The following is a 27,641-nucleotide window of genomic DNA, read 5'->3' on the forward strand; positions in this document are numbered from 1 at the left end:
AGAGGTTGCAATCTGGGTGATAAACAATTGTCTGAAACTAAATGGAAACAAGACTGAAGTTCTACTGGTGGGCAATGAACCTAATTTTTTGGACCCCCCCATTGTTGGCCAGATGAATTGAGCTCTTGTCCGATTCTCAGTAGGTGATTAAAGATATTGGCTTCTGGCTGGATGATAAGCTTACCATGGACCAGCAAATAATCAAGGTAGCAGCCTGTTGCTTTGGCATCCTTAGATGTTTGAGAAACATTATCTGTCTTTTGCCTCCCTCTACTCAAAGAACATTTGCGCAGGCCTTGGTTTCTCCGGGTTGGACTATGGCAATGTTCTTTATCTTGGCACTACTAATACCCTACCAAAGAGGCTCCAGATTGTTCAGAATTTACCAGCTCCCCTTTTAGGTCACATTTCAAAATCTGCATCGGTCTCCCTCAATCATTCGGAATTTCTACTGCCATCCGATAGCTAAACCTATTCAATTTAAGGCGGCATGCTAAATGTACAAAGCAATGACTCACTCAGGACCTACATATATGAGGTCGTTGGTGCATCCTTACTCCCCTACTCTGGCACTATTTTCCAGCAAGCACAACCTCGCAGTTATTCCTAGAGTAAGATTGGGTAGGAAGGGATGGCACTCCTTTGCCTTTCTGGCACCTAAATTATTGAATTCCCTCCCTACAAAACTTCGTCAATGTAACTTATCTGAGATGATAAAATAGAAAGGAATAAAATGCACAATGCTGCAAATCTTCAAATTTACTTGCATATGTGCATGGAAGCCTGACAAATTAAGGTAGCATTAGAAATAGTTGTAGAAAAAAGTGGATACCTGTAGCCAAATAAACTGGATGGTGAGCTGATGGACTCCACACCTGAACAGCGGTTCGCTCCACCTCCTTCAGTCTCATTTTCTGCATGAAAGAAGAATTTAATTTGAAAAGATTTTTCCCAAGCGACCATATTTTCAATAATGCCTCCTCCACAGCCCATCAGATGAGATTAGATACACATTGTTGTTACCTAAAGCTGAAACTTTACAAAGCAATCTAAGAGGAATCGTGTCATCCAATAAAGTATATCTAAGTAGGTTACACTTGTTTAGAGACATTTTCATTCTGCTCGACCATTTCTCTTACAATATAATCAGCCAATAAACAGAGCAGAACATGATCATAATTGCTTGTTTTGGAATGTAGATATCATTGAAATACATAAGAAAAGAGTGATGCCAACCACGATAAACCCCTTAATAGCTCAGAAGAAGCCAGTGTTCCCATCTCTCTGTGGCAGATCTACAAAGTGTTATGTGCGTGTAGTTAAGCAATTGGTATAAAAAGAGGTCAATACCTAACAGCAGGGCTACTGTACCTAAAATCAGCAGTGCTGATTGCGGATTACACATCTAAAGAAGTAAAAACCAGACTGTTCTTTAATTGGTAACTGGATGCTCTTCAGATCTTTGTAAAATGCTCAGCTATCTGTGGAGAGACTATGAGAAAAGTACTTGAATTATAATAATAAAAAGAAAAAAAGAAAATCAGGACTCCTCTAGAATCTATGGTATAATAATTAAAGATCCTCATCTCTCCTGGTATCTTCTTTTAAGCCCACTTACAGATTATGAATATTATTCTGCAATAACAAAATTAATTCCCAAAGGTAGGAAAGACCTGACTTTCATGCAATCTCGAAATTCCAGTCTACCACTCTAAATGAGATGGCTAAACCTTGAGAATGATCAAGAGGATCATGCAAGGGCCAATGAATGACTGCAAGGTGGGTGGGTTCTTAGGAACCTAGCAGAATGAAGTGCACTGGAGCCGAGAAAGGGCCTGAGAAAATGGTAGGACTTAGTCATAACTTTATATCCACGCATTACATATTGAAATGCTTCTGTCATTTTCCTGCTAATGCTCACTATCCAAAACACAGGTCTGACCTTACAAGCCAGAGTCTTCATCATGGATGCAATCATACTCACTTGCCTCTTACAAAGCAAAAACAAGTCCATTACCTAAGGTGCTGTAGACGGAACTTAAGTGACACAGGCGACATGTACTGCCAGTAATTAGGAGTGCCATTAATTAACTGAAGTATTACCATCTTCCTATCGCAGTGCTCACTCATGGTGAAATGTCAAAATAATAATCAACCTCAAGTGACTTTGCCAAACTCAACTAGAAAGAGAAAGAAAATATCAGTACTTGCTTACTCACAAAAAGAGCACTCATTTTAATCTGCCAATTGCCATAATACTTTATATAGAAGTACTGTGAAAAGAAACGGTGCAGCAATACATCAACCGTTGCATCTTAATAGCAGAGAATCAGAGCATCTAACCGAGTCTGGCTTTGACATTCATTGTAACCAAGGCAAAGGGTCCTGCTATGAAGTATGCAGAAGACCTTTTAAAGCAAAGATGCCAGATATCAAGGTTGCCTAAGAAAAGTGTTAAAAGCAGAGGCCGGAAGCAGGAAAACATGTCCTTGGTCAAACCAGAGTCACAGAATAAAGTGTTGCTTTAAGAGCCTATGCCTATCATGTAAACAAATTAAAGGAGGCAGTCACAAATTTAAAAATTGCAAACAAATAATAAACAATCCTTAAATTCATCACAAAACAAAATTAACTTGTCTGCACCCATTTTGTTGCATCCATCGGCTGACTGCTCTGCTGAATTTTGAAGACTAAGTCACAGACCTTGTCATAAGGTTCCCAAAGTCTGACTCCATGTTAGCATGTTAAGTTAGCCTGTCTCTCTTCGGCCCCATATGCCGCATGTCATTAGCTTTGGCAGAATTTGTGAAAGTGTCAATTCAGCCAAACAATGACTTTGATCAAATCTAAGGCGATACGAGTCTGCTACAAGTTTCCTGATATCTACATTTCAAGGTCTGATAGCGAATGTGCAAAATAAACATGTAGTGCTAGTTGACGTATTTTCATCATGCTGGTTCACACCGGTTATATCATGGACCAACTGGAAAATCCCCCATTGTAGGGTAAAAGGCAGTGGCCGACCCAATATAGACCCATGAATTGACCACCGAGCAGAGGTCTTCACCCAAGGTTATTGCCAGAGGTCCTTCCACACTAACGTATTGCCTCAGCATCCATTCCTATGATGAGAGCCGATACAGAGAGGAGTGAACTTAGCCCAGCTGATGTGTGTTTTCCTTATAAGGGAACACTCCCTCCCAGGTGAAGTATGATTATCACAGCTGCTCCGCTGTGAACAGATATGCAGTGCGCTGAATCCTGAGAAACTCTAAAGCTAAGTTAACTGCTCCATGCTTTCATAGAATAGCGCACAGAACAGTCTTTAGGGTATTAGGTTGCTGGAAACATCACTCATTAGAAATGTCATATTATTTCACTATTAGTGATATGCATTAGTGCTGTTCTAATTATTCTCTGTGTGGTGATTACTCATATACTAAGCAATAGAATGAGACTGTTGAAATAAACACTTTTAAATATATATAGTGTCTTTTCTTAGTGCAGTACTTGTGTGTGCTACTCTAAAGAACGAAATTGGATTTGGATTACCACTTTATCCATGATCCCTTTATGGGACTGTTTGTAACCGAGAAAGCACGTACACCACACCAACAGGTATGTCAAGTGGGGTTGCATGGGACTACAATAACTTGGACAGTCTATCATCATTCTCCTACTAGATCCGGACTACCTGTAAAAAGGAAAAGAAAAACAAGTGCTGCCAAAGCCTGTAGTTTTCAGCTGTAAAAGGATGACCAATTGGATTTAGTAATGCGTGTCTGCACTGGCTTTAGCTAATGTGATGCATTAGCCAGTTTGGCAACACATGAGCTACGACACATGTGCATACATGGGCAACAAAGTTTAACTGGGATTAAAAAAAAAAAGAAGAAAAGCCAACCTATAATGGCAGCCAAAGCGTGAGCATGAATAGCGATGCACTTCCAGCGATTTTGGCATTTTTACTATTCCAACATGGCCAATAACTTTGTTAAACCTGCCTACCATATTAGAACTACTGTCTACCTGTAGCTCTACCCAAAGATGGAATATAGTCCTATATCCTAGGAACAACAAACAAGCTACAGTAAAACCTAGCAAAATTGCATGAACGTTGACTGCTTCAAATACTAACTCTCACAGAATACCAAACCATTTTGTTTCATCTCCCTCACAGGAAATATTGCCAAAAAACAAAGATGACCTGTTACCAGGTTCTCTTAAAAAAAGAGAAGCTGTTTCTTCCAGAAAGTGACTTCAGAATTGCTGTTTAAGACCTCATACTTTCGCATCTGGATTGTGGTAATGCCTACTCCATAGCCTCCTACACTCAACTGGCACCATTAGGGTCAACATACAACCCACAGCATGTTGCACCCATGGTCTGTATACATATGATCACATCACCTCCATCCTGATGGAACTTCATTGACTCATCATGCCAGCAAGCACCATCTTCAAAACCAGCTGCATCATTTACATAGCAATCACAGCCAGCACTCCTGCTTACCTTGCAGACATGCTCACCATCACAGGTGAGTCTCAGTACACTTTCAGCCTGGACACCATCAGAATGAAGGGTAATATGTTTTTAAAAAAGACAAAAGGCCTCTCCATTTATGCACCCAGGATCTAGAACAACATCCTGTATCCATCAGGACCATCCCAATGCTACTCCAATTTAGGAAAGAGTTTAATAGTCCACAACTAAATCTCCCTTCCCCTCCTATACCTTACTGCCATTACCTTGCCTGTGACCATGTCAGGGCTCCTTTGCCTTTGGCTAGATTCGAGCTATAGAATTAACAATTACAAACATACATAGAACTGTAAATTAACAGTTAAAAAGAAAGTGTGTGGGGGCGCAATAATGCTAGTGAGTGGCACATAAGCACTTTGCGCTTGTCGGTCCTGCATTAAAAAAAAAGCAAACAAACAACAACAAAAATCAAAAGAGGGAGAGCTCATGGCGTTGAGACCACCGGAAGAGGAGGGAAGAAAGGTTAAAAAATAGATAGCTTGCAGGGGCAGTTGAAAAGATGAAGGGGAAAACCACAAGAAGGTGTGGGAGGAAGGCACATAAATACAACTCATCCAGTCAGAACACTGAGACCTAAATGATGATGGGTGGGACAAACACAGGAATAGGGAGGAAAGCAATTAATCAAAGAGCAGAGTTATAGGACCGACAGCAAAGCCATCGAATTGATTAATAAGCATGATGCACTCTATCTAAGAATGTGTACGGGAAACAGTATGTCTGCAACAGACAGCTGAACAGACCTGTAACCAAGACCTAACACAGATATTTCATTTTTCTACTAACTAAACAAAATGAGGTTAAAAGAATTCATGATTCTTAGACATCAAAATGTTGTTACTTGCACCTCATTACGCTCAAAGCACTGACTTAACTTTTGCTTCGTAACTTTTTATTGAATACGTTTATGTCATGCTGGTGAAAATAAACGTGACCCAATAACACATATTGAGAGAGCTAAAGAAAAGGTGTTAAAGCTTTACAAAATGCAAAAGTTGATCAGTCATGCATCAGCCTCTGACCAGGCCCAGCACCATTCACTCCTTCTGCAGCCAACCCCAACCGCGCATATAGCCTGTGATCAGCTGGGGAGTTGGCCACAGGGCCTGGCCTCAGGAAAGGCACTGCACCAAACTCCTGGGGTTCCCAACACCCGCAGCACATGGACTTTAGCTGTGCGCAGAACAGGTATGCTGCAGGTCTAGACCTCCAGCTAGGCCCTGATCCCATTCACCACAGGAAGCCAATTCCTAATGCTCATAGCCTTCGGCCAAATACCGTGGGGTTGGCTCCGGGTCCTCACTTAAGGATAACCACTCTGCTCAAAACCCGCAGCCTTCAACCATGAGCAGCAGGGGTTTGCCTTCGGGTCGACCTCTCCCCCAACTCTCAACTGACAGTCAACAACTACTGGGCACAGTCTTCAGCCACGTGCAGCGGGTTTGGTCACAGGGCATGGCCTTTTCCCTAGCCACACACCAACCTTTCGTTGGGCGGCCAAGCTCTGCTGTGCACAGCCTTCAGCCATGCACTGCTGGTGTTGAGCGAGGGCCTGGACTGCAGCCAGACATCTGAAGACCACCCGCATTTGGCCAAGTGCAGGGTTAGGCCTCTAAATACTTTTAAAACACTTTTTAGTGGGACTTGCAAATCCTTTGCTGCATTTTGTGAATCCTGTGGCCCAGAATGGCTTGTGGTACCCAGGAGGGTCTGAGATCTGCAACTCTTGCATAGGGTACACGATTTCCAAAACAAGAAATAATGTATTTGAATATTTTAATTACTGGAGTTCCTTTGGAATCCATGCCCTTTCCCCCAAAACGTGAGTCTAAGGATCAGGAAGGCGTTACCCTACCACTTATGCCCTTTTTCTTTTCATTTTTCCAAAGACAGTGTTCAGTTCACCCTGGTGGTTAATGGCTGCCAAAACAAAAATGTTTCTGCAGGGGCCAGCCAATTACAACACAGAGAATTTGCGAGCCCAGAGGTGGATTTGCAAATCAGCAATGCACGAAAAGAGAAATCGTTTCCTAGTCCAATGGGGTACAATGTTTTGTTACTTCTTTTAAAAGGAGTCATGAATCCTATGTAGATTCACAAACTGATGGTCCAGCTAGCTCTAAAATATAAACTCTTCATGCTCAACCCAAGCATCTTTTTACATTTCAAATTGCTAAAAAATTACGGACCAGATTTACACCCTTAAGTAAAGTTCTACCTTCATGTCAAATTTGCTTTAATACCTTTGAGCTTTTTTTGTATTGTAAAGCAAAGAATACTATTGGGCTTACAATGGGAAATGGCACTTTTGGGGGCACCCACATTTTCTCAGCCCCCACGAGACAAATCTACATGAAACATGCCATTAAGAACCCAAAGTGGTTGCATGTCTAATCTGGAACCTTTTATGCACATTCTAATGGCACCAATAAAATAAAAAATACCATTACTATGGAAACACTGACCTAACCATAACCGCACTGGCATTAACGCCACTAGTGTAATATATATATATATATATATATATATATATATATATATATATATATATATATATATATATATATATTCACTGAAAAAACCATAGGTTTCAGGCACGTTATAGCTAGGAATTAGCATTTAAAAAACCTTAGAAATTCACTGAAAAAACCATAGGTTTCAGGGGCGATATAGTTAGCTGGACTTTTCACTCGTACAAAACCATAGAAATTCCCCCGTTATAGTTAGTTCAGCTAACTATAACTCGCGTGCCCGCAATGCACTGCTGATGACGTCACATATTACATCACTCATGACATGGTCAGTGACATCACTCATGACATCACTGATGACATCTCAGATGACATCACTGATGACATCATCCAGTGAATGTGTGTTTTTCTGAAAATTATATATGTTTTATATATGTATATCTCAAGGTCGATGGAAGAATAAATGGGTATATAAATGTCTAAATTGATGATTTGTTTTTTGAAAAATTGATTGTATTACTGACTGATTAAGTGTATCTTAGTGAGTAATGTTTAAATATGTAAATATCTGTATCAGTCTCTCACTTTGTGTATAAGTGGCTGCATGGGTTGGTGAGTAGCAACATTAGTGTCTATATAGGTTATTAGTTGATTTTTTGAGTATCAGTAGGAGTGTCTGATGTCTGTATGGTTCGGTGGGGGTATTACGTAGTGCATAGGTGTATGAATGAGTGACTCACTGTTTGTATGTGTTGAAGACAGCATGTGTGCAGGACTTTATGGGTGGATGAGTGTGTGCATGGGTGTGTTAGTGAGTGAATGACTGTCTCAATAGTGTCTCTATGAGTAACTACATATGTTTTAAACTAGTATATGTGTCTATTGGTGTATATAAGTGAGTTTATGTGAGAGTGAGAGATTGAAAGAGTTCCTGTATGAATAAGTATGTGTTTCTATAAGTGATTGTTTAAAAGACTAAGTATGTGTAAGTTTCTGTAGAAGTAAGTGTGGTGGTGTGTGTATAACTGAATATGCAGGTAAACGGATGTCTGATTCTTTATTAGCATGAGTGACTACGTGTGTGAGTAACTTTATGGATCAGTGGCGTTGTGTAACAGAATGTATAGGTGTATGAATGCATATGATGAGTGAGTGCATGTATGAGTGACTGTATAGGACTGTTGGTGAATGAGTGGATGTGTATGTGGATCTTACAATTACTGAATAGGTTGTTGTAACTGGTATTGGTATGTCCATTGTTTTGAACACTTTAATTTCTATTTTTGAATGTGTGTATGAAAGGTTATATTAGGGGGAGAGGAGGTCTGCCACTCTATCACAAGGATGATGCCATCAGTGATGTCATGAGTGATGTCACTGACCATGTCATGAGTGATGTAATATGTGACGTCATCAGCAGTGCATTGCGGGCGCGCGAGTTATAGTTAGCAGAACTAACTATAACGGGTCTATGGTTTTGTATGAGTGAAAAGTCCAGCTAACTATATCGCCCCTGAAACCTATGGTTTTTCAGTGAATTTCTAAGGTTTTTTAAATGCTAATTCCTAGCTATAACGTGCCTGAAACCTATGGTTTTTTCAGTGAATTTCAAAGGTTTTTTAAATGCTAATTTCTAACTATGCCTACAGAGATAGGACATGTGAAGAAAGAAGGAAAAACGCACAGAAAGAAAAAAAAGAAATGCAGAAAGAAGCAACAGAAGTCCTCAAAGACGAAGAAAAGTGCAGGAAGAAATATAACGTGCAGAAAGAACAAACAGAAGAGCAGAAAGAAGCCTTGTTGCAAAATCATCCTGTACCCTCAACTTTTTCAGACGGATACTGGTGGTAACAGTCTGCCTAAGCAGTCCTAGAGCCAGTGCTATGTTAAAAGGCACTCAGAATACAGTGAAAACACCTACATACACTAGGGCACACTATGCGTTGGGGTCCCCCTGTGATTAGCATGACCTCCTCTGTAAGCCCCTAGTATATAATAGGGCAGGGGATTAAAACTACCTCTTAAAACGCACCACAGGGCGTGTTTGAACACGTCACCTCATGCCCCGTCCCCTCCCTTCCCCACTGTGTAAACACACCCTGTAGCCATTTTAAGTTGGGAGATTAAGTCCCCTTGAATCCTGAGGGTCCCTAGGGTCCAACTAGACCACTAGGTACCTCCAGTAAGCGCCACAGAGCTGCGTTGCAGAGAGGTGTAAAAAGTGGCACGGCCTGCACCACCTCTCTGCAACGCAGAGCAGTGGTGCTTACTGGAAGCACCTGGTGGGCTAGTTGGACCCCAGGGTCCCTCAGGATTGAAAGGGAATTATTTCCCCAACTTAAAAACGTGCCACAGGGCGTGTTTGCACTCGTCACCTCAGGCCCCGTCCCCTCCCTTCACCACTGTGTAAACGCACCCTGTGGCCGTTCTGAGTTGAGAGATTAAGTCCCCTTGAATCCAAAGGGTCCCTAGGGTCAAACTAGCCCACTAGGTACCTCCAGTAAGCGCCACAGAGCTGCGTTGCATGGAGGTGTAAAAAGGGGCGTGGCCTCAGAACACCTGTCTGCAACGCAGCTCCCTGGCACATACTGGAGATACCTGTTGGGCTAGTTGGCCCTCAGGGACCCTCAGTATTGAAGGGGAATTAATTCCTCAACTTACAACTGGCCAGGGGGCGCGTTTGCAGAGTGCTGCAAGAAGGGGGCATGGCCTCCGGCGCGATGCCGGTCTTTTATTTATTTATTTTTAAGAAGGAGGGCTGTGTGGCCCCCTTTATTTTTCTAATTTATTAGCCCTGGGGACCCCATCCCCCAGGGCCTGCACCCTAATTTTTTTGTTGAAAAAAATTAATTTGGCCCTCCCAAGGCCTTAATCAGCCCCGGGGACCCCAACCCCCGGGTCATGGCCTTTTGTTTTTTTTTGTTTTTTTATTCTTTAGGAGGGGGGCTGTGTTACTGGACAAACCGTATGTACCTATCACCATGACGATTTGCGTGATATTCATTAAAAGGCGACTATGCATACAATGAATCCACGTAGAATGTATTCACACCGCTAGTGAAGCTCTGACATGTCTGACACCCTACCGTGCCTAATCCCGGCGCCCCCGCTGGTGGGTGCTCTCCAAGTAGACACCCTTGTCGTTTATTTATACAAACATGGGTAGCTATTGACGGGCACATTTAATACACATGCACACCAAGCCATTCAAAGGGGATTCGACAAAAATTCGACCAAACTATGCAAGAAACCCCCTCACGGTTAATAAAACACACATCCACTGCCGGATGTGTAATACTTTTTATTTTACTCTCTGGAAAGGAGACAAACCTCACTTGAGAGTCAAAGCGTGCTCCTGACAGAGCCCAATGCTGTGTTACACCCACCATTGCCTGCCGAGTGCCACACACCTCTGTGTTGTATTCCACCATCTAGTGCTTATGCTATGACACTCTCTAGCCCATGTGCACTGTAACACCACCCCGTGAATATGTCATGCCACACTTGCCTTCGCACGGGTTATATTGCCCCATCTAACGTGCCTTCCTCGATGCCTATGTTATAAAGCACAGCGCTATGCCATACTTATTACAATCTGGGATCCATATCTTTGTCACAGTGCATATGCAATGTTACACTACCCAGCACATATTTTATATTACAACTTTAGAGACTACTTAGGTTACACAACACTGCCCTGTGCATATTACACTCCAAGGCGCATATCACATAGCAAGCGCTAGTGCCTGTGCTATCTCGCGCTCTCCAATGAATCTGTCACTGCGCACAATGTATTGCATATTATATTTCACGCCCCGGTTCATCTTATATCACACTTTTTGGTGCATAGTTTATACCATATACTATATCTAGTTTTCATTTTCAATCGTGCTCTCAGGACTATGTTCTATATAACACTGCGTCCACCTACCCTTTTCACGGGCATTACATTTTGCGATGGGGGGTGGAAGGTCAGGGGATGTTTCTGCCAAGTGAGCCCGGAGTCACAGTCCCAAACGTCCTCTTCTTCCTGAATAAAAGTGAGATTATGCTGCACACTTGTTCATATTTTAAGTAGATCGCACAGACACATATTTTAAAAACAATAAAGTTCCTAATACCCACCTTCTATGAACAGTTAGCTTGCTGCCCCATCCACCTCCTCCCTATCCTCTGTTGTCTGAATCCACGGACTAGCCTCCTCCCTCCTGCCATGCATGGTCTGATGTGCTGCCACTGCCCTCCATTTAGCATGATGTACCAGTCCACTCCTCCTGCCCTCCATTGCCCAATTCTATGGGCAATCATTGACCTCCTGCTTAGCCTATGTGCTTAGCTTGCTGCCCCTATTCTCCTTCCCCCTGCCCTCCGATGTCTTTGTGCATGCCCCTGCTCCATCCTTTTTGACCACCATGTTCCATGGACCTGCCACTCCTATCTACTCTGAGTGTTCTGTTGAGCTGCCACTCCCCTCCCACCTGCCTAGCATTGTCAGATGACTGTAACCTGTCCCTGCCACGTCCACCCTGCCTGTCCACATGCCATGCCCCTATCCCCTTCCTCCTGTCCTTCATAGTCCATTTTACTGCCACACCCTTCTGCCCTCCCTGGTCTGTTGTGCTGCAACTGCTCCTCCTGCCTGCCCCATGCGGTCTGTTGTGAGGCCCCTTCCCCTGAACTCTCTTGTCTGTGGCCAGGTCCTGACCCTCCCTTCTATCCTCCATGGTCCTTTGTGCATGCCCCTGCACCCTCCTTCTTGCCCATCATAGCCATTGTGCTGCTACTAACCCTCCCGCTTGCCATGCATGGTTTTCTGTGCTGCCATGGCCCCTCCCACCTTCCCTGTGTGGTCAGCTAGCTGCTCCTGACCCCCTCCCACCTTCCCTCCATGGTCTGTGTGTATGCCATCAGTCTCACTGTTCCTCTCCATGGTGTGTCTTGTTTCTAGTGCCCATCCTGCCTGACCTCCATGGTCATCCTGCTGCTCCTGCCCTGCCCCCTTGCCCCCAGCCCTCTGTTTCCATGTGCAGACCTCTATCCCCTCCTTCCTGGCTTGTCGGTTCCATTGTAATGCCCCTGATCCGTCCCTCCTGCCCTTTCACTGTCTGTTATGCTGCAGCTTTCTTTCCTGTCTGTCCATTATGGTCAGCTAGCTACCATTGCCTCTTTCCCCTCTGTTGCCTGTTGTCCATGTGCATGGTCCTGTCCCCTCCCTATTGCTTTCTATGGATTGTTGTGCTGCACTCCCGTCCCGCATGCCCTATGTGGTGTATTGCGCTGCTGCAAACCCTGATGCCTGCCCTGTAGGGTCAGTTTGGTGCACCTCTCAATGTCCCTCCTGTCCTCTGTTATCCGAGTCCATGTCCCTACCCCAATTCCTCTTGCCTACCATGATCCAATGTACCATACTTGCGAACATTTTGAACTTGGTAAGAGGGAGATTTTGAAATAAATCTGGGGTATTGATTTTCCCCTTTGAGTTACATTGAAAAAGAGAAGATTGTAGACAGGAACCAGATCAAGTAAAGCCCATTTGAGCTTAAAAACATTGGACGTTTCCTGGCTCAAACGGGTCTGTTGGCATGTATGGTTGTATGACCACTGCCTCTTCCTTCTGCCCACAATGGTCTATTACATCACCACAGCCTCTCTTGCCAGTCCTGTATTGTTGGTTTGTAGCCCCTGCCCCCCTTTCCACTGCCCTCCATAGTCTGTTGTGCTGCCACTGCCCTTCCTGCCTGCCTAGTGTGGTCAAATTGTTGCCTCTGCACTCTCCTACCTGCCTTCAATTTTCAGAGTCCGTGCCCCTGGCCTCTGCCTCTCAACAGTATTCCCAATGAACAACTAGATTGCTAACATTCTATATTTATTACAAAAGTGTGGAACGCCTGACGTCATCTTGATGTAATAAAAACTGTAATGCCTAGAGCATTTCCTTTAGAAATTACATATATGAGAGGGTCTTATTTGCATCAAAATTATTGTTAGTGCTCTAAAAAACTAAAATGAGGACATATTTTCTGAGTTTTCAAATAGCGACAAAGAACTTTTAAATTATTTGTAATCTTAGTTTTTTTATCCAGTTGACCACTTGATTAAATGTTGCATCCAAGGGGAGAAGGTGTGGTGTTACTTCCAGAGCTGCAGACTTTGCAACTGGGGAACCAGGTTGGAGTTTCTGCTTCAGCACAACATTCTGTGATTCTGGTCAAATCACTTAATCTCCCCATGTCTACAACCAAAATGAAATTGATCTTGTGTGATGTAACCAATGCTCATGTAAAGCACTCCAATACCTGACAAGTCTGCACTATATAAAACTACAAATACACAAAAAATAAGTGTTTTGCACACTTCTATCATTGGGCTACATTTGGGCTACATTTGGGTGATATTTGGGCTACATTTGGGCTCTTTTGTCTCTGGTGGCCATTTTAGGAGATTTATTTGTTATGAAGTTTCCTAATTTCCTCATTTACTGCAGTCTCCTCAGTAGGAAATGCTTTCAGTTTTTTACTTTGATTCCATCAAGAAGGTATTCAGATATGTCACACATTTGCCATAAATTCTGAATGTTAGCACTCTAGTTGCTCATTAGATCACTGTAGTAAAGCTACTGCTCACCACGGAAGTCTGCTGCTAGTATTAGAAGTGCATGTTTCAGTCTGCATATCAGAATTTTTTAATGAAATAGAAGAGGATTTGAGAAGTCACTCAAAATATGCCCTAATTTTTCTTTCTTCAGCACTAATCATAATTTCTATGGCAAAATGAACCCCCTCATTGTGTTCCTTTTTAAATTAAATGTTTTAAGTGTTACCAGTTTATTCCGATCAAGATGGCTTCAGGTATGCCATACTTTTGTCATAAGTAAGACAGTAAGTGCTCTAGTTGATCTTAAGAACACTCTGGGACGTTCTGCCATTGGGCTACATTTGGGCTACATCTGGGTGATATTTGGGCTACATTTGGGCTACATTTGGGCTCTTTTGTCTCTGGTGGCCATCTTGGGAGATTTATTTTTTATGAAGTTTCCTAATTTCCTCATTTACTGCAGTCTCCTCAGTAGGAAATACTTTCAGTTTTTTACTTTGATTCCATCAAGAAGGCATTCAGATGTGTCACACATTTTCCATAAATTCTGAATGTTAGCACTCTAGTGGCTCATTAGATCACTGTAGTCACTCATTAGATCACTGCTCACCAGGCAAATCTGCTGCTGGTATTGAAAGTGCATGTTTCAGTCTGCATGTCAGAATTTTTTTATGAAATAAAAGAGGATTTCAGAAGTCAAAATGTGTTTTTCTTTCTGCAGCACTAATCATAATTTATATGGCAAAATGAACCCCCTCATTTTGTTCCTTTGTGAATTAAATGTTTTAAGTGTTACCACTTTATTCCAATCAAGATGGCTTCAGGTGAGCCATACTTTTGTCATAAGTAAGACTGTTAGCGCTCTAGTTGTTCCTTAGAACACTCTGGGAAGCTGCAGTAGAACACAAAGGAATCAACTGACAGTCTCTGCCCTTGTTGGATGTACATGTTTTACTGAGAATGTCAGAATTCATTCTCACATGACTGAGAAAGAAAATGTGAATTTACAGAAAATATGCTCTCAGTTTAACTTATAGATCAACTTCCAAACCTCTGTGGGAAAAGCATGAGAAAATAGTTCTCTCTAAAACATGGTTCATGATATCACAGCAGAAGGCTTTTTCACATGGTAAAATCACCTTAGAACACACCACAATTCCTTAAATGAGTATGGTACCATCAACACATGATTTATAATGTAACTAAAGTCTTAAAACCTTCTATTAACTGCAATGCTTTTTAATAAGGTGCTATCATGTATATTGGTCCCAAGATGGCTGCCAACACTTCTTGGATGAAGTGCTGACAGCCAATCAGATCTCAGGATGAGATGTGTGGTTAGGCTCCGCCCAGATATATATATGATTTTACTTTTGATTTTCTCAGGAACTACTTAACAGATTGACTCCATATATGCAAAAGGCACATCCCTGAGCTGAGGACTACCTCTTTGCCAAATTTCAAGTAATTCTGTTCAGCCGTTCGGGCTGTACCTTGGACTAAAGGTCCCTATGGAAAATTGCATGGGGAAAACACGTTTTGGGACCCCCCCTTTTTTCTCAGCCCCCGCTTGGCGAATCCCCCCCGAGACTTTCAGGGTAGGAGCGGAGCGCCCCACCTATTTTGAAAATTTTGCGAGGAATCGTCAACCGGCGCCAAAGTTATTCCAAATAGAATGTTGCAGATTTCCTATGGAAACACGGTCCTAACTATAACTATCTACTGGTGACCGCCAGTAGATAATATTAATATATATATATATATATATATATATATATATATATATCAAAAGAAGATCAAACGAGGAGGAATGACCCAAGGACACAGCGGGGATTCTTTCAGGAGCCCTTTATTTACAGGTTACACAGCGTGATGCATTTCGGCTATTGAAGCCTTCCTCAGACGCTGACTGCAACCGGATGGAGCCGACTCCCTCCTTCAAATATTGCCACGGTGCTCCCATTGGTGGGAGAGCAGCTGACCCTGATTGAAGCAGCTGTAGTCAGATGCAAGACCACAGCTCCCAGAATGCAACAGATGGATAAATCCAATACCAGGGACATTACAACTGAATGTTGATGCTGCAAATACCATGTGAAGGGGGGGCCCATGTAGTGGCAGGTACCATCCGCATTAGAGAGTGTCCAGGGCGCCCTCGAGTCCCCTACGCCCCAGCCACTAATACAGAGCAGACCAGGCCGTGGAAAACGCGACAATAAGCTTTTTCCCCCGTGTAGTCACAGTCTGCCTCCTGGCAGCAGCCACATGAATGGTCCGTCTTCGTGGCGGTCCCAGGTAAACCAATCCCTTGGTAACAACAAAGTTCTGTGCCAGTGACACCCGGGACTCTTGGTGGAGCGGGTCCTTGTACCGCGTTTCTGGCCTACGCGGAAAACATCAAAAGAAGATCAAACGAGGAGGAATGACCCAAGGACACAGCGGGGATTCTTTCAGGAGCCCTTTATTTACAGGTTACACAGCGTGATGCATTTCGGCTATTGAAGCCTTCCTCAGACGCTGACTGCAACCGGATGGAGCCGACTCCCTCCTTCAAATATTGCCACGGTGCTCCCATTGGTGGGAGAGCAGCTGACCCTGATTGAAGCAGCTGTAGTCAGATGCGAGACCACAGCTCCCAGAATGCAACAGATGGATAAATCCAATACCAGGGACATTACAACTGAATGTTGATGCTGCAAATACCATGTGAAGGGGGGGCCCATGTAGTGGCAGGTACCATCCGCATTAGAGAGTGTCCAGGGCGCCCTCGAGTCCCCTACGCCCCAGCCACTAATACAGAGCAGACCAGGCCGTGGAAAACGCGATAATAAGCTTTTTCCCCCGTGTAGTCACAGTCTGCCTCCTGGCAGCAGCCACATGAATGGTCCGTCTTCGTGGCGGTCCCAGGTAAACCAATCCCTTGGTAACAACAAAGTTCTGTGCCAGTGACACCCGGGACTCTTGGTGGAGCGGGTCCTTGTACCGCGTTTCTGGCCTACGCGGAAAACATCAAAAGAAGATCAAACGAGGAGGAATGACCCAAGGACACAGCGGGGATATATATCCAACCCCTTCCTGTTCACAAAGAGTCCTGTCTCTCAAAAGAAAGAAGGTGGGGCCTGAACGCTGATTTTATTCGAAAGCTGTTAACAACCAGAGACGCGTTTCAACATTAAACATGCCTTTATCAATCTGGATTGGTTTAAAAGCATTCAGGTAAGTGTTTTCAAATGTTTAATTAATTTATGTAAAAATGATAATAGCGCTCCGTTTATTTTAAAGCGGGACGGCGTTTTGGTAAACTTCTCTTTCGTGCTGTTTGATCTTGCAACAATGTATCACAGAAGCTTTTAAGTTCAGTCGATCTTTTGACAGCGCTTGAGTCCTCCGTTCTTGCCCACGTTTGGGCGCGTCACTAACCATAACCGCATTGGCATTAAAAAGAGGTGGTGGTGGTGGGTGGGTGTGTATAGTGTGTATATATATATATATATATATTCACTTAAAAAACCATAGGTTTCACACGTTATAGTTAGGTGGATATTTCACTCGTAAAAAACCAATCAAATTCCCCAGTTATAGTTAGTTCAGATAACTATAACTCGCGCGCCCGCAATCCACTGCTCATGACGTCACATATTACATCACTCATGACATGGTCAGTGGCATCACTCATGACATCATCCTTGTGATAGAGTGGTGGTCGCGCGAGTTATAGTTATCTGAACTAACTATAACGGGGGAATTTCATTGGTTTTTTACGAGTGAAATATCCACCTAACTATAACATGTGTGAAACCTATGGTTTTTTAAGTGAATTTGCAAGGTTTTTAAAATGCTAATTCCTAACTATAACGTGTGTGAAACCTATGGTTTTTTCAGTGAATTTGTACGGTTTTTTAAATGCTAATTTATTTATGTATTATTTTTTTTTTATATATCTATTTTACAATAAACTACGTATTAAAAATTTGTTTTTGTTTTTTTGTTTTTCACCGTGCGCGCACGGTGCGTGCACCGCCGCGATTTTAAAAATAAAATAAAAATAAAAATTCTGCCTTCGGGGTCCTTCAGGGACCCCCCTGACAAAAGCTAGGGGGTCAGGAACTCTCTACCCTGCCCCCTTTTCACGTTCGCCACCTTCCTTTTTCACTCTCGCCCTGAAAACAAACAAAATGGCGGCCGACACTTCCTGATTTCGACCGATTCGAACGTTGACTAACATGTAACCACCAATCAGAATTACGCTCGCGCACGTTAGGGTGCGCGCACGGTGCGCGCTTATAGATATTTATATGCTTTTAAATGCTATTTCCTCAGGAACTACTGAACAGATTGACACCAGACCTGCAAACAGCACTTCCCTGACCTGAGGACTACCTCTCTGCCAAATTTCAAGTAATTCTGTTCAGCCGTTCGGGCTGTACCTTCGACTAAAGGTCCTATGGAAAAATGCAAGGGGAAAACGCGTTTTGGGACCCCCCTTTTTTCTCGGCCCCCGCTTGACGAATCACCCCGAGACTAGACTTTCAGGGTAGGAGGTGAACGGAGCGCCCCATTAGTTTTGAAAATTTCGCGAGGATTCGTCAACCGGCGACAAAGTTATTCAAAATAGAATTTTCAGATTTCCTATGGAAACTCGGTCCTAACTATAACTATCTACTGGCGACCGCCAGTAGATAATGTGTGTATATATATATATATAAATATATATATATATTCACTGAAAAAACCATAGGTTTCACACATGTTATAGTTAGCTGGACATTTCACTCGTAAAAAACCATTGAAATTCCCCCGTTATAGTTAGTGCAGGCAACTATAACTCACGCGACCGCAATCCTCTGCTGATGACGTCAGATATTACATCACTGTATTTAGACACTTATTTACCCATGTCTTCTTCCATTAATCTTTAGCTATACATATATTACAAATATTTATTTTTCAGAAAGACACATATGTCATCAGTGATGTAATATCGGACGTCATCAGCAGAGGATTGCGGTCGCGTGAGTTATAGTTGCCTGCACTAACTATAACGGGGGAATTTCATTGTTTTTTTACGAGGGAAATGTCCAGCTAACTATAACATGTGTGAAACCTATGGTTTTTTAAGTGAATTTGCAAGGTTTTTTAAATGCTAATTCCTAACTATAACGTGTGTGAAACCTATGGTTTTTTAAGTGAATTTGTACGTTTTTTTAAATGCTAAGTTATGTATTTATTAATATATTTTTTTTTCCAGGTTTTTCACGGTGCGCGCACCGTGCGCGCGCGGTGAGCGTTCGGTGCCCTTCGCGCACCAAACGCCCACGATGCGTTGTGCATGCCGTGCGCACCTCGCACTTTTTCGAATTTGTTTGTTTTTTTCACCCTGGGGGGTCCTTCAGTGACCCCCTGACAAAGGCTAGGGGGTCATGAACTGTCCACCCTGCCCCCTTTTCACGTTCTCCACCTTTGTTTTTCACTGCCTCAGACTGCGAGAGACAAAATGGCGGCCGACACTTCCTGATTTCAACCGGTTCGAATGTTTACTGACATCTAACAGCCAATCAGAATTGCGCACGGCAGCGTGCGCGTACGGTATGCTTACCGTAAGCGCACGGTGCGCGCTTATAGATATATATATGTACTTTTAACTGCAATTTTCTCAGGAACTACTGAACAGATTGACTCCAGATATCCAAAAGGCACATCCCTGACCTGAGGACTACCTCTATGCCAAATTTCAAGTAATTCTGTTCAGCCGTTCGGGCTGTACCTTGGACTAAAGGTCCCTATGGAAAAACGCATGGGGAAAACGCGTTTTGGGACCCCCCTTTTTTCTCAGCCCCCGCTTCACGAATCCCCCCGAGACTTTCAGGGTAGGAGCTGAGCGGAGCGCCCCACCTATTTTGAAAAATTCGCGAGGATTCGTCAACCCGCGCCAAAGTTATTCAAAATAGAATTTTCAGATTTCCTATGGAAACACGGTCCTAACTATAACTATCTACTGGCGACCGCCAGTAGATATATATATATATATACACACATACATACATACACACACACACACTGTTCCTCCACATTGAATCACTATATTGTGGACTGTTTACCTGTTTTTAACTTGTATACTTTAAAAAGAATTGCCTACTCTGTAGAAGTCTAAACTATTTTTCTTTAAAATCTTGTGTTGAATTAATTGTATTTTGAGTATATGGCTAAATATGCCAGCAAGTTGAATACCTGGATTGCATGACAACTCATCAGTTTTTCTGTACAACTACCTTTTGCCAAATTAACAGCTTTATACTTGGAGGCGTCCCTGTAGAACTCCAAGTTAGATCCAGGGCAGGATTGACTGCTCAAAGGCCTATCCCAGAAAAGTGGATAGTTCCGCTTCAGTGCTGGACATGTAGGAGCCAACTACAGCTGTGAACTTTTTACAATGTATCCCTGAAAAGTACAGGTTGGTAGTTTTGATGTCCTACACCCTCTAGCAAAAAAGGATGAAAAAATGTGCCAGTTCAAGTTAAAAAAACTCAGGGTGAAACAAGCAGAAGAGATCCACAAAGTCCTGACCATCTTTCAAAGCAGTGGACTATATTTGCTATGCCTGGAACATAAGAGAAGCTAGACAGTGGGACCAAATGCACTGAAGAAAAACTGAAGCACACAGCTCCTCCAACCCGAAACCCCAAAATCCTGTGGCAGCGCCTTCTCCTATTTCCAGTATTTTCTTAATCTTCTATGCTCTTTATTGCAAGCCCTCAAAGATCTGTTTAAAAGACAAACGCTCTTCAGACACCATCAGTGATTGTTTATAAAAAAAAGACTCAATCCAGCAGTAGCTTCCCCTGCTTTGGTTTCTGATTACCCTTTTTAGGTTTCGCCTGCACAGTGCTTGAGCTGTGCATGTGATATCTCTTGTATTTAATATATCTTAAAGTGAGTTCTAATCAGTTCCCAATGCCCAAATACTAGCTGCACGCATTTACCATACTTCTACTAAAGCTGTTCACATTGTTTATGCCCCATTCACTGTCGAGATAAGATCTCTTTCAGCTGTTCACACTGTTTAAGCCCCATTCGCTGTCAAGATAAGATCTCTTCCCACAGAAAAGGCAGCCAGCCTCTAACAGTGTGCTGGAATGCTTTCTTTTTATTTCTTAGTTGTGTAAAGCAGATGCTTTTGCCTTAGAACGTTTGTGGATTTTCCTATTTATGCCTCCAAACCTTTCTTTGCACTTTGCAAGCATTATCAGATTGATTTTTTCAACTTAATCTTTGGTTACTATAATCAAATTCTAAATGTTGTGATAAACATAGCACTGGATCCAAAAGTTGTCAGAACTACTCTAAACTCATAATATTTATACATTTGACTACTAAACAGGCGGTCACAATTGCAGTTAACTTGCAGTTAAAAGGGACTTGATTTGAATGGTGCAGCAGGTGAAATGGCACCAGGGTCAAAAGCTCTAGGGACCCCTCTGAACCCAGATTATTGCTAAAATGTAAAACCAAACAGGCAGTCACAAGTGCAGTTGCCTTGCAGACAGCAGGGTCATGATTTCAATGGTGTAGCAGGTGCAGTGACACCATGACCAAAAGCTCTAGGCACCCCACTAAACACCTATATTTACTACTAAACAGGCGATCACAAGTGCATTTATCTTTCAGGCACCAAGGTCATGATTTGAAAGGTGCAGCAGGTGAAGTTGCACTGGGCAAAAACGTTGTCAGAACTCCTCTAAACACCTAATATTGCTATATTTTACAACTTAAGTGCAGTTATCTAGCAAGCACTAGGGTCATTATTTTAATAGTGCAACAGGTGCAGTGGCACCAGGACCAAAAGCTCCAGGCACCCCACTAAACACCTAATATTGCTATATTTTACTACTATACAGGCAGGCACAGTTAAAAGTTATCTTACAGATAAAAGGAGCTTGATTTGAATGGTGCAGCAGGTGCAGTGATACCAGGGCCAAAAGCCTTAGGGATCCCACTAAACTCAGAATATTGCTACACTTTACTTCTAAACAGGCAGCCATAAGTGCAGATATCTAGCAGGCACGAAGGCCATGATTTCAATTGTGCAGCAGGTGCAGTGACACCGGTGCCCAAAACCCTAGCAACCCCTCTAAATGCCAAATATTGCAATATTTTACTACTGAACAGTGTAGTTTTTTGGCGGCTGGGCTTGCAAAAACGTGTACATGCAGAAGCAACGAAGGAGGAGACAGTGGAATGGGGGCGGGTGGGGTGGGGGGGTGGGCGTTGGGATATGGTTTACAAAATCTTAGGAGCTCGACCAGGCTTGCGGTAGAGGTTGGACAACGGTGGGTTGGTCATACAGGCATGTCAGGCTGAAGTGCAGGCTGGGGGCAAATACATCTTTCACTCCTATGTAGTGATTCAGTCTGGACTGTTTTCTGTGATGTTATTATTGCAATGCCGCCGGTCCTCTGGGATGTCGGCTAAATGGCTGTGTGAGAGACACCGGATCGGTTCTGATGTACTTGTGGGGGCAACCCATTGTAATGGGTGCATACGGCGGTCTGATCTGTCCATTTACTGTATCTCAATAAAGGTTTTCAAAAAAAAAAAAATATAAGCCAAAATCCCCCAGAAAATCTGTTCTGTTAGTACACCCAACTATAAATACTTCTGCATTTGCAGGGAAAGGAAAGTTCAGTATTTAGTGCAAATATGTCTCAATTTGTCATTCAAATAAATGCACATCAACAAAGACAATACGTTTAAAAACGCATCCAGGTTTGTGCTTTAAAAAGCGGCCCCAATACTGGTTGAGGCAAACCACATATGAGCCTCTGTGTGAATTATCGAAGAGATGAGAAAAGTCCATGTACACAGCTCCAGGAGAACACAAGCACAGATGTCCACTCGCAGCCAATGGGCACACCCTAAACTTTCAGTCGATGGTTTCAGATTAAAAGGCTTTTATTAAAAAAAAGAAAAAAACAGTGTAGTTACCTTACAGGCAATAGGGTCATAATTTGAATGGTGCAGTGGCACCGGGCCCAAAAGTTGTCAGAACTGCTCTAAACACAAGATATTGTTATATTTTACTACTAAACAGGCAGTCACAAATGCAGTTATCTTGCAGGCACTAGGGGGCACGGTTTGAATGGTGCAGCAGTGGCACCGGGTCGAAAAGTTGTCAGAACTGCTCTAAACACATAAAATTGCTATTAAATAGAACTGAACTGGGATGTTTCTACCTATGATTTAGCGAGTAGGGACATTCAACACCTTTCACTTGTAGAACCAAAAAAAGGTAGTAGGATAGATCTATTTAACATCTATTCCAGAGGGACCCCTGGGAATACAACCTCAAGCACAGTAACAATTTTGGACCAGGCACTAGCTAGCTGTCCCTCAGGCTCTAAAACCATTGTGGGTGGGGATTTTAATTGCACATTTGAACCCCTCGGTGGGGATGACCCCTTGGGCATTGAGGAAGAGGACTCTAGATGGTCCATCCCGGCACTGACACTCGCCCCAATTAAAAAATGGTCATCAAAGGCAATTCAGATCAACGCCCTCACAGTGGAATACAATCTAAGAGCATTAAATGGTAGGACACTCTCTGACCGTGCGGGAGCAATGACTTTTAATAGGCTTAGTGGCCCGTCCAGAATTGATTATATTCTATTGGCTGTCACCTTGTGGTGTGATCTAATAGATATGGTGGTGGTACCCTCACAGGATAGCGATCATAACCCCCTGTGTATGAAGTTGAGGTGGGGCAAACAAAAAGGACGTGGGAAGAACGCCTCCCTGAGGTCAACCAATGAGGTTGTCCCATTCAATGGTAATCGTAGGTTGAAATGGGACAAGGTTCAACTTCAGGTTGAAAATCTGGCAAGGATTTGGGCGTATGTAGTAGACCTGACCAGGGAGTTGATGGATCTCGAATTGGCAACAGATAGTGCCCAGGGGTCATTTTTTGCACTGGCCTATAAACACACAGTTGAGGAAGTAGGGAAGTACTTTGTAATCCAGGGTAAGAATGCCAGCAAGGGGAAAAAACCGCCAAAAACCACTAACCCCTGGTATTCAGACATGTGTAAGGAAAAAAGGAAAGAGTTAACTCTGGCCCTACGTAAAAAGAGTCAACCCTTAGTTAGAGTAGCCAGGAAGGACTATGCAAGAGCTTTGATGTTGGCCAAACGCGAATGGGAGGAACAATTTTGGCAGGATCTCAAATGTTCCTCCAAAATGAAGAACTCTTCGTTATTTTGGGAAATGATTAATAAGGCTAGGCAGCGTACCATGCCCCCAATAGTTAATCATATTACAAGCCAACAATGGTACAGCCATTTTTCTGCTCTGTATGGTGGTTTGGAAGGGACTTCCTCCCCCCCTTCTGACCCGGTGTGTAGGGTCCCCCCTAGTATGATGTTTAAAGATCCATTTTTAGCTTCAGAGGTGGTATTGGCTATTAGACACCTGACCCCGAAGAAGGCCGCTGGCCCTGATGGGATTCCAGGGGACCTTCTTCTGGAAGAACCCGAAGCTTGGGCTAAATTTATTGCCATATTAATGAACTTGATTTCTAGGGGATACCCCGTGCCAGACTCATGGAAGGGAGCAGAGGTGATAACCGTGTTCAAAAAGGGTGCCAGAGATGACCCTGCCAACTACAGACCAATCAGTCTGATTGACGTGATCCAGAAGGTAGTTGGTAGGGTCATCATCATGAGGGTAGGTGTCTGGATGGAAGAGGAGCATGTTCTCTCACATTTTCAAGCTGGATTTCGCCAAAAGGTGGGCACGATGGACCAGGTGTTTCGCTTCTTTGCGATCTATTGGAAGACGGTTACCATCAATAAAGGTAGTTTATACCTGGCTTTCATTGACCTCAGGATGGCGTTCGACCTGGTCCCTCGTGCAAGGCTGTGGGAAATCCTAGAGAAGATGGGTGTCCCAGGACCGCTTTTGGGTTTCATTGTGAAACTCCATGAGGGGAATTATGCGAGGATCAGATGGGGTACCCAAGGTCAACTGACAGAGAGGATACCCGTGAAGAGGGGTGTACGCCAGGGATGTGTGATGGCACCAACCCTGTTCTCTCTCTTTGTGAATGGAGTGGTGGATCATCTGAGAGAGGACTCGGCAGATGCGCCATCACTGGCAGGGGAAAAAACACCTACCCTACTCTTCGCGGATGATACCATTTTGATCTCAAAAACCCCCGCAGGTCTCCAAAAGCTCCTGAATCGTTTTAGTGCATTTTGTACCGATAGAGGTCTTACCATCAATACCTCTAAAACAAAGCTCATGGCCTTATCACCCTAGAATAGATTTAGGAACAATCTCTTGCTCAATGGTGAGCCTCTGGAGCTGGTAGACTCCTTTGATTATTTGGGTGTTAGGGTTAATAGTCGGATGAGCTGGAAAGATCATTTGGCCAAAATGTTGTTGAATCATAAGAGTTTCACGGGCGGTTCTGAGAGAACACCGGGAGTCCACGAGTAAACCTGTAGCACCAGTTCTTGCAATTTATGAGGGTCAAGCATTACCATCCGCCCTATACGGCTCTGAATTATGGGGGTTTGAGAACTTAACGGAGTTGGGTATATCTGAAAATAAATTTTTGAGAGATTTGGTAGCCCATCCTCCTTCCACTCCGTTAACCCCATTACGGTTAGACTTGGGCAGGCGTTCCCTTAAAGATCTAGCGCGCTTGCGCCCATTACTTTTTTGGGTCCGCCTACGAAGGACCAAGGAGCTTCACAACTATGCAGCAGTCTTAGACGAACTGATTTTGCTTAATACAGGCAATAAGATTAAGTGGCTGAGTAATTTGAAGCACCTGGTTGTTTTACTCGGTCTGAACGAATCGTGGCTGAGCCAATCTCCGCCCCCCAAGCAAATGATTAAGAAGTTGTATTGGGATTGGGTTCAGCAGGAGATTTTTTGTAGAGATACAGGGGGATCCCTAACTGAGCGGTTCTTGACGTTCAAATGGTCAAGGAAATTCAAACCATTTTTGGACTTTATAGAAAAACTCCTGGATAGAGCGCTTTATCTAAAGGTTAGGTTTGGGATTCTCCCGGTGAATGATTTTATCTCTAGGTGGAATAACCAGGGTGGATTAACGAAATCTTGCCCGGGATGTGTAGCTCCTAACGAGTCTCTGGCGCATTTCTTCTTTGCCTGTCCCGCATACAGGGTAGCTAGGAGCACTTGGTTAAAGCCTTTATGTAGGGGGTTGGGCCTTAGATGTCATAAAATGGGCCTGCGGGTTCTTTGCACTGATACGTCCTCAACCGCCATGGTTTGTGGGGTAGGCAAATACCTGGCCAGTGCTTGGTCGACACATATGAGGAGTACCAAGGCACTGTCCTATCCCACTTAATTGCTCCAGGTACCCAGTAGATGTTCCCCCAAATATGTGACAATGTTTTAAATGTATAAATTAGTAAGCGGAAAAATGAACATGTTTTGACGTTGTAATAAGGATTGGTGGGTTTTCGTTTTTAGTTCACTGTACTGTAAAAACTGTATACTTTTATGATGATTTTTTTATCGAATAAAGTAAATTACCTACCTATTACATCAGTTAATTCTATTATTTGCCTCTTTCGTTTGGTCTTGCCTACGCAGCGCGCATGCGCTGCATAGGAGGACCTTCAGCCATCGCTCTGCTCTTTTTAGAAGCATATACTTGTGCTTGTGGCGGCATCCACCTTGCGGAAGCGCGCAGTGGCACGCCACAAGCACGAGTATGTGCTTCTAAAAAGGGCAGGCTGCGCATGCACGCACGCCCCACTCTCTTGGCGTGGTGTCCTTGTTTATTAACCCACAACACTTTACCTCCCTGCGTCTCTTGTCTTTTTCTGCCGACCCTTATCTCTCCCGTTTCTCCTACTATGTATCTCTCTGTCTCCGTCCCTGTCCTCCCCCTCTTCTACAGCATCTGTTCTCTGGCTTTTTGTTTCTATACCTCTGCATACGTTCCTTCCTCTTTCCGTATCCTGCCCTCAGTTTCCCTCCTAATCTCCGCATTCAATCACCAGTCTCCTTCTCTCCATAATAAGCCTCTGTCGCTTGCCTGACACTCTTTTTCGTTACTTGTGGCACCACCCATTCCCCCTCCGTGTCTCTTTCCCTCCCTGTCAGCGTCTGTCTACACATTGGACTCACTTTACCTCCCTGCGTCTCTTGTCTTTTTCTGCTGACCCTCATCTCCCCCTTTTCTCCTACTATGTATCTCTCCGCCTCTGTCCCTGTCCTCCCTCTCTTCTACAGCATCTGTTCTCTGGCTTTTTGTTTCTATACCTCTGCATATGTTCCTCTCTCTTTCTGTATCCTGCCCTCAGTTTCCCTCCTAATCTCCGCATTCAATCACCCGTCTCCTTCTCTCCATAATAAGCCTCTGTCGCTTGCCTGACACTCTTTTTCGTTACTTGTGGCACCACCCATTCCCCCTCCATGTCTCTTTCCCTCCCTGTCAGCGTCTGTCTACACATTGGACTATCAAGTGGGTGTATAAACCTTGCATGTTGTGTCAGTATGTCGACTCTGAGTGCCCGAACCTGGACAGATTCCGAAGTTCCGTGGAGCAAGTCTTGTAAAAACCTGTGCACGCAGAGATGGAGAGATTGCGCACATTGTGGTCCACACACCCTGTGCGCCCTGCTTGCTGTACAGAGTGGTCCAATCCACACAGGTACGCCTTTGCTCTAAGTAGCCTAAGAGAAGGTTCTTGGCATGGGCATATTAGTTCAGAGAGTTCGTGAGTGTGTGTTATACACTCGTAAATCTAAACTGAGTTTCTATAACACTGTGAGTTCCTCACACTCTCTGCACAACAGTGAAATCCATGGACACGTATGATGGAGACACACGTTCTCCAATTAGCAATTCCAGACCCTTCTTTTCATTTGCAGACCCCTCCCCCCCATCCTCCCCCAGCTTTAGACCAGTAAATGAATGGCTAATTCTATATTTAATCCCTAAAACAGACCATTCCACTGCAAAGTTCACCAACAGCTCTCTGGTACACAGAAGAAATT

General features: G+C 43.5%; 1 protein-coding gene across 2 annotated transcripts in view; it reads right to left on the reverse strand.

Annotated features, from left to right (window-relative positions):
* SEC31B (SEC31 homolog B, COPII component) overlaps nucleotides 1-27,641 on the reverse strand; it is a 1,155,786-nt gene that overhangs the window by 1,120,581 nt on the left and 7,564 nt on the right. The window contains exons 1-2 of one of the 2 annotated variants that reach the window (XM_085603887.1): nucleotides 1,372-1,474; nucleotides 833-914 (exon numbers count right to left, since the gene is read on the reverse strand). In XM_085603887.1, the coding sequence (XP_085460013.1) occupies nucleotides 833-911 (79 nt within the window). In that variant the 5' untranslated portion in view covers nucleotides 912-914; nucleotides 1,372-1,474. Of the gene's footprint in view, nucleotides 1-832; nucleotides 915-1,371; nucleotides 1,475-27,641 lie in introns of those variants that run through there. The other variant, XM_085603885.1, reaches the window with a different exon arrangement.

The sequence above is a fragment of the Triturus cristatus genome, chromosome 1_2, assembly GCF_964204655.1.
Source record: "Triturus cristatus chromosome 1_2, aTriCri1.1, whole genome shotgun sequence".
Classification (NCBI taxonomy): domain Eukaryota; kingdom Metazoa; phylum Chordata; class Amphibia; order Caudata; family Salamandridae; genus Triturus; species Triturus cristatus.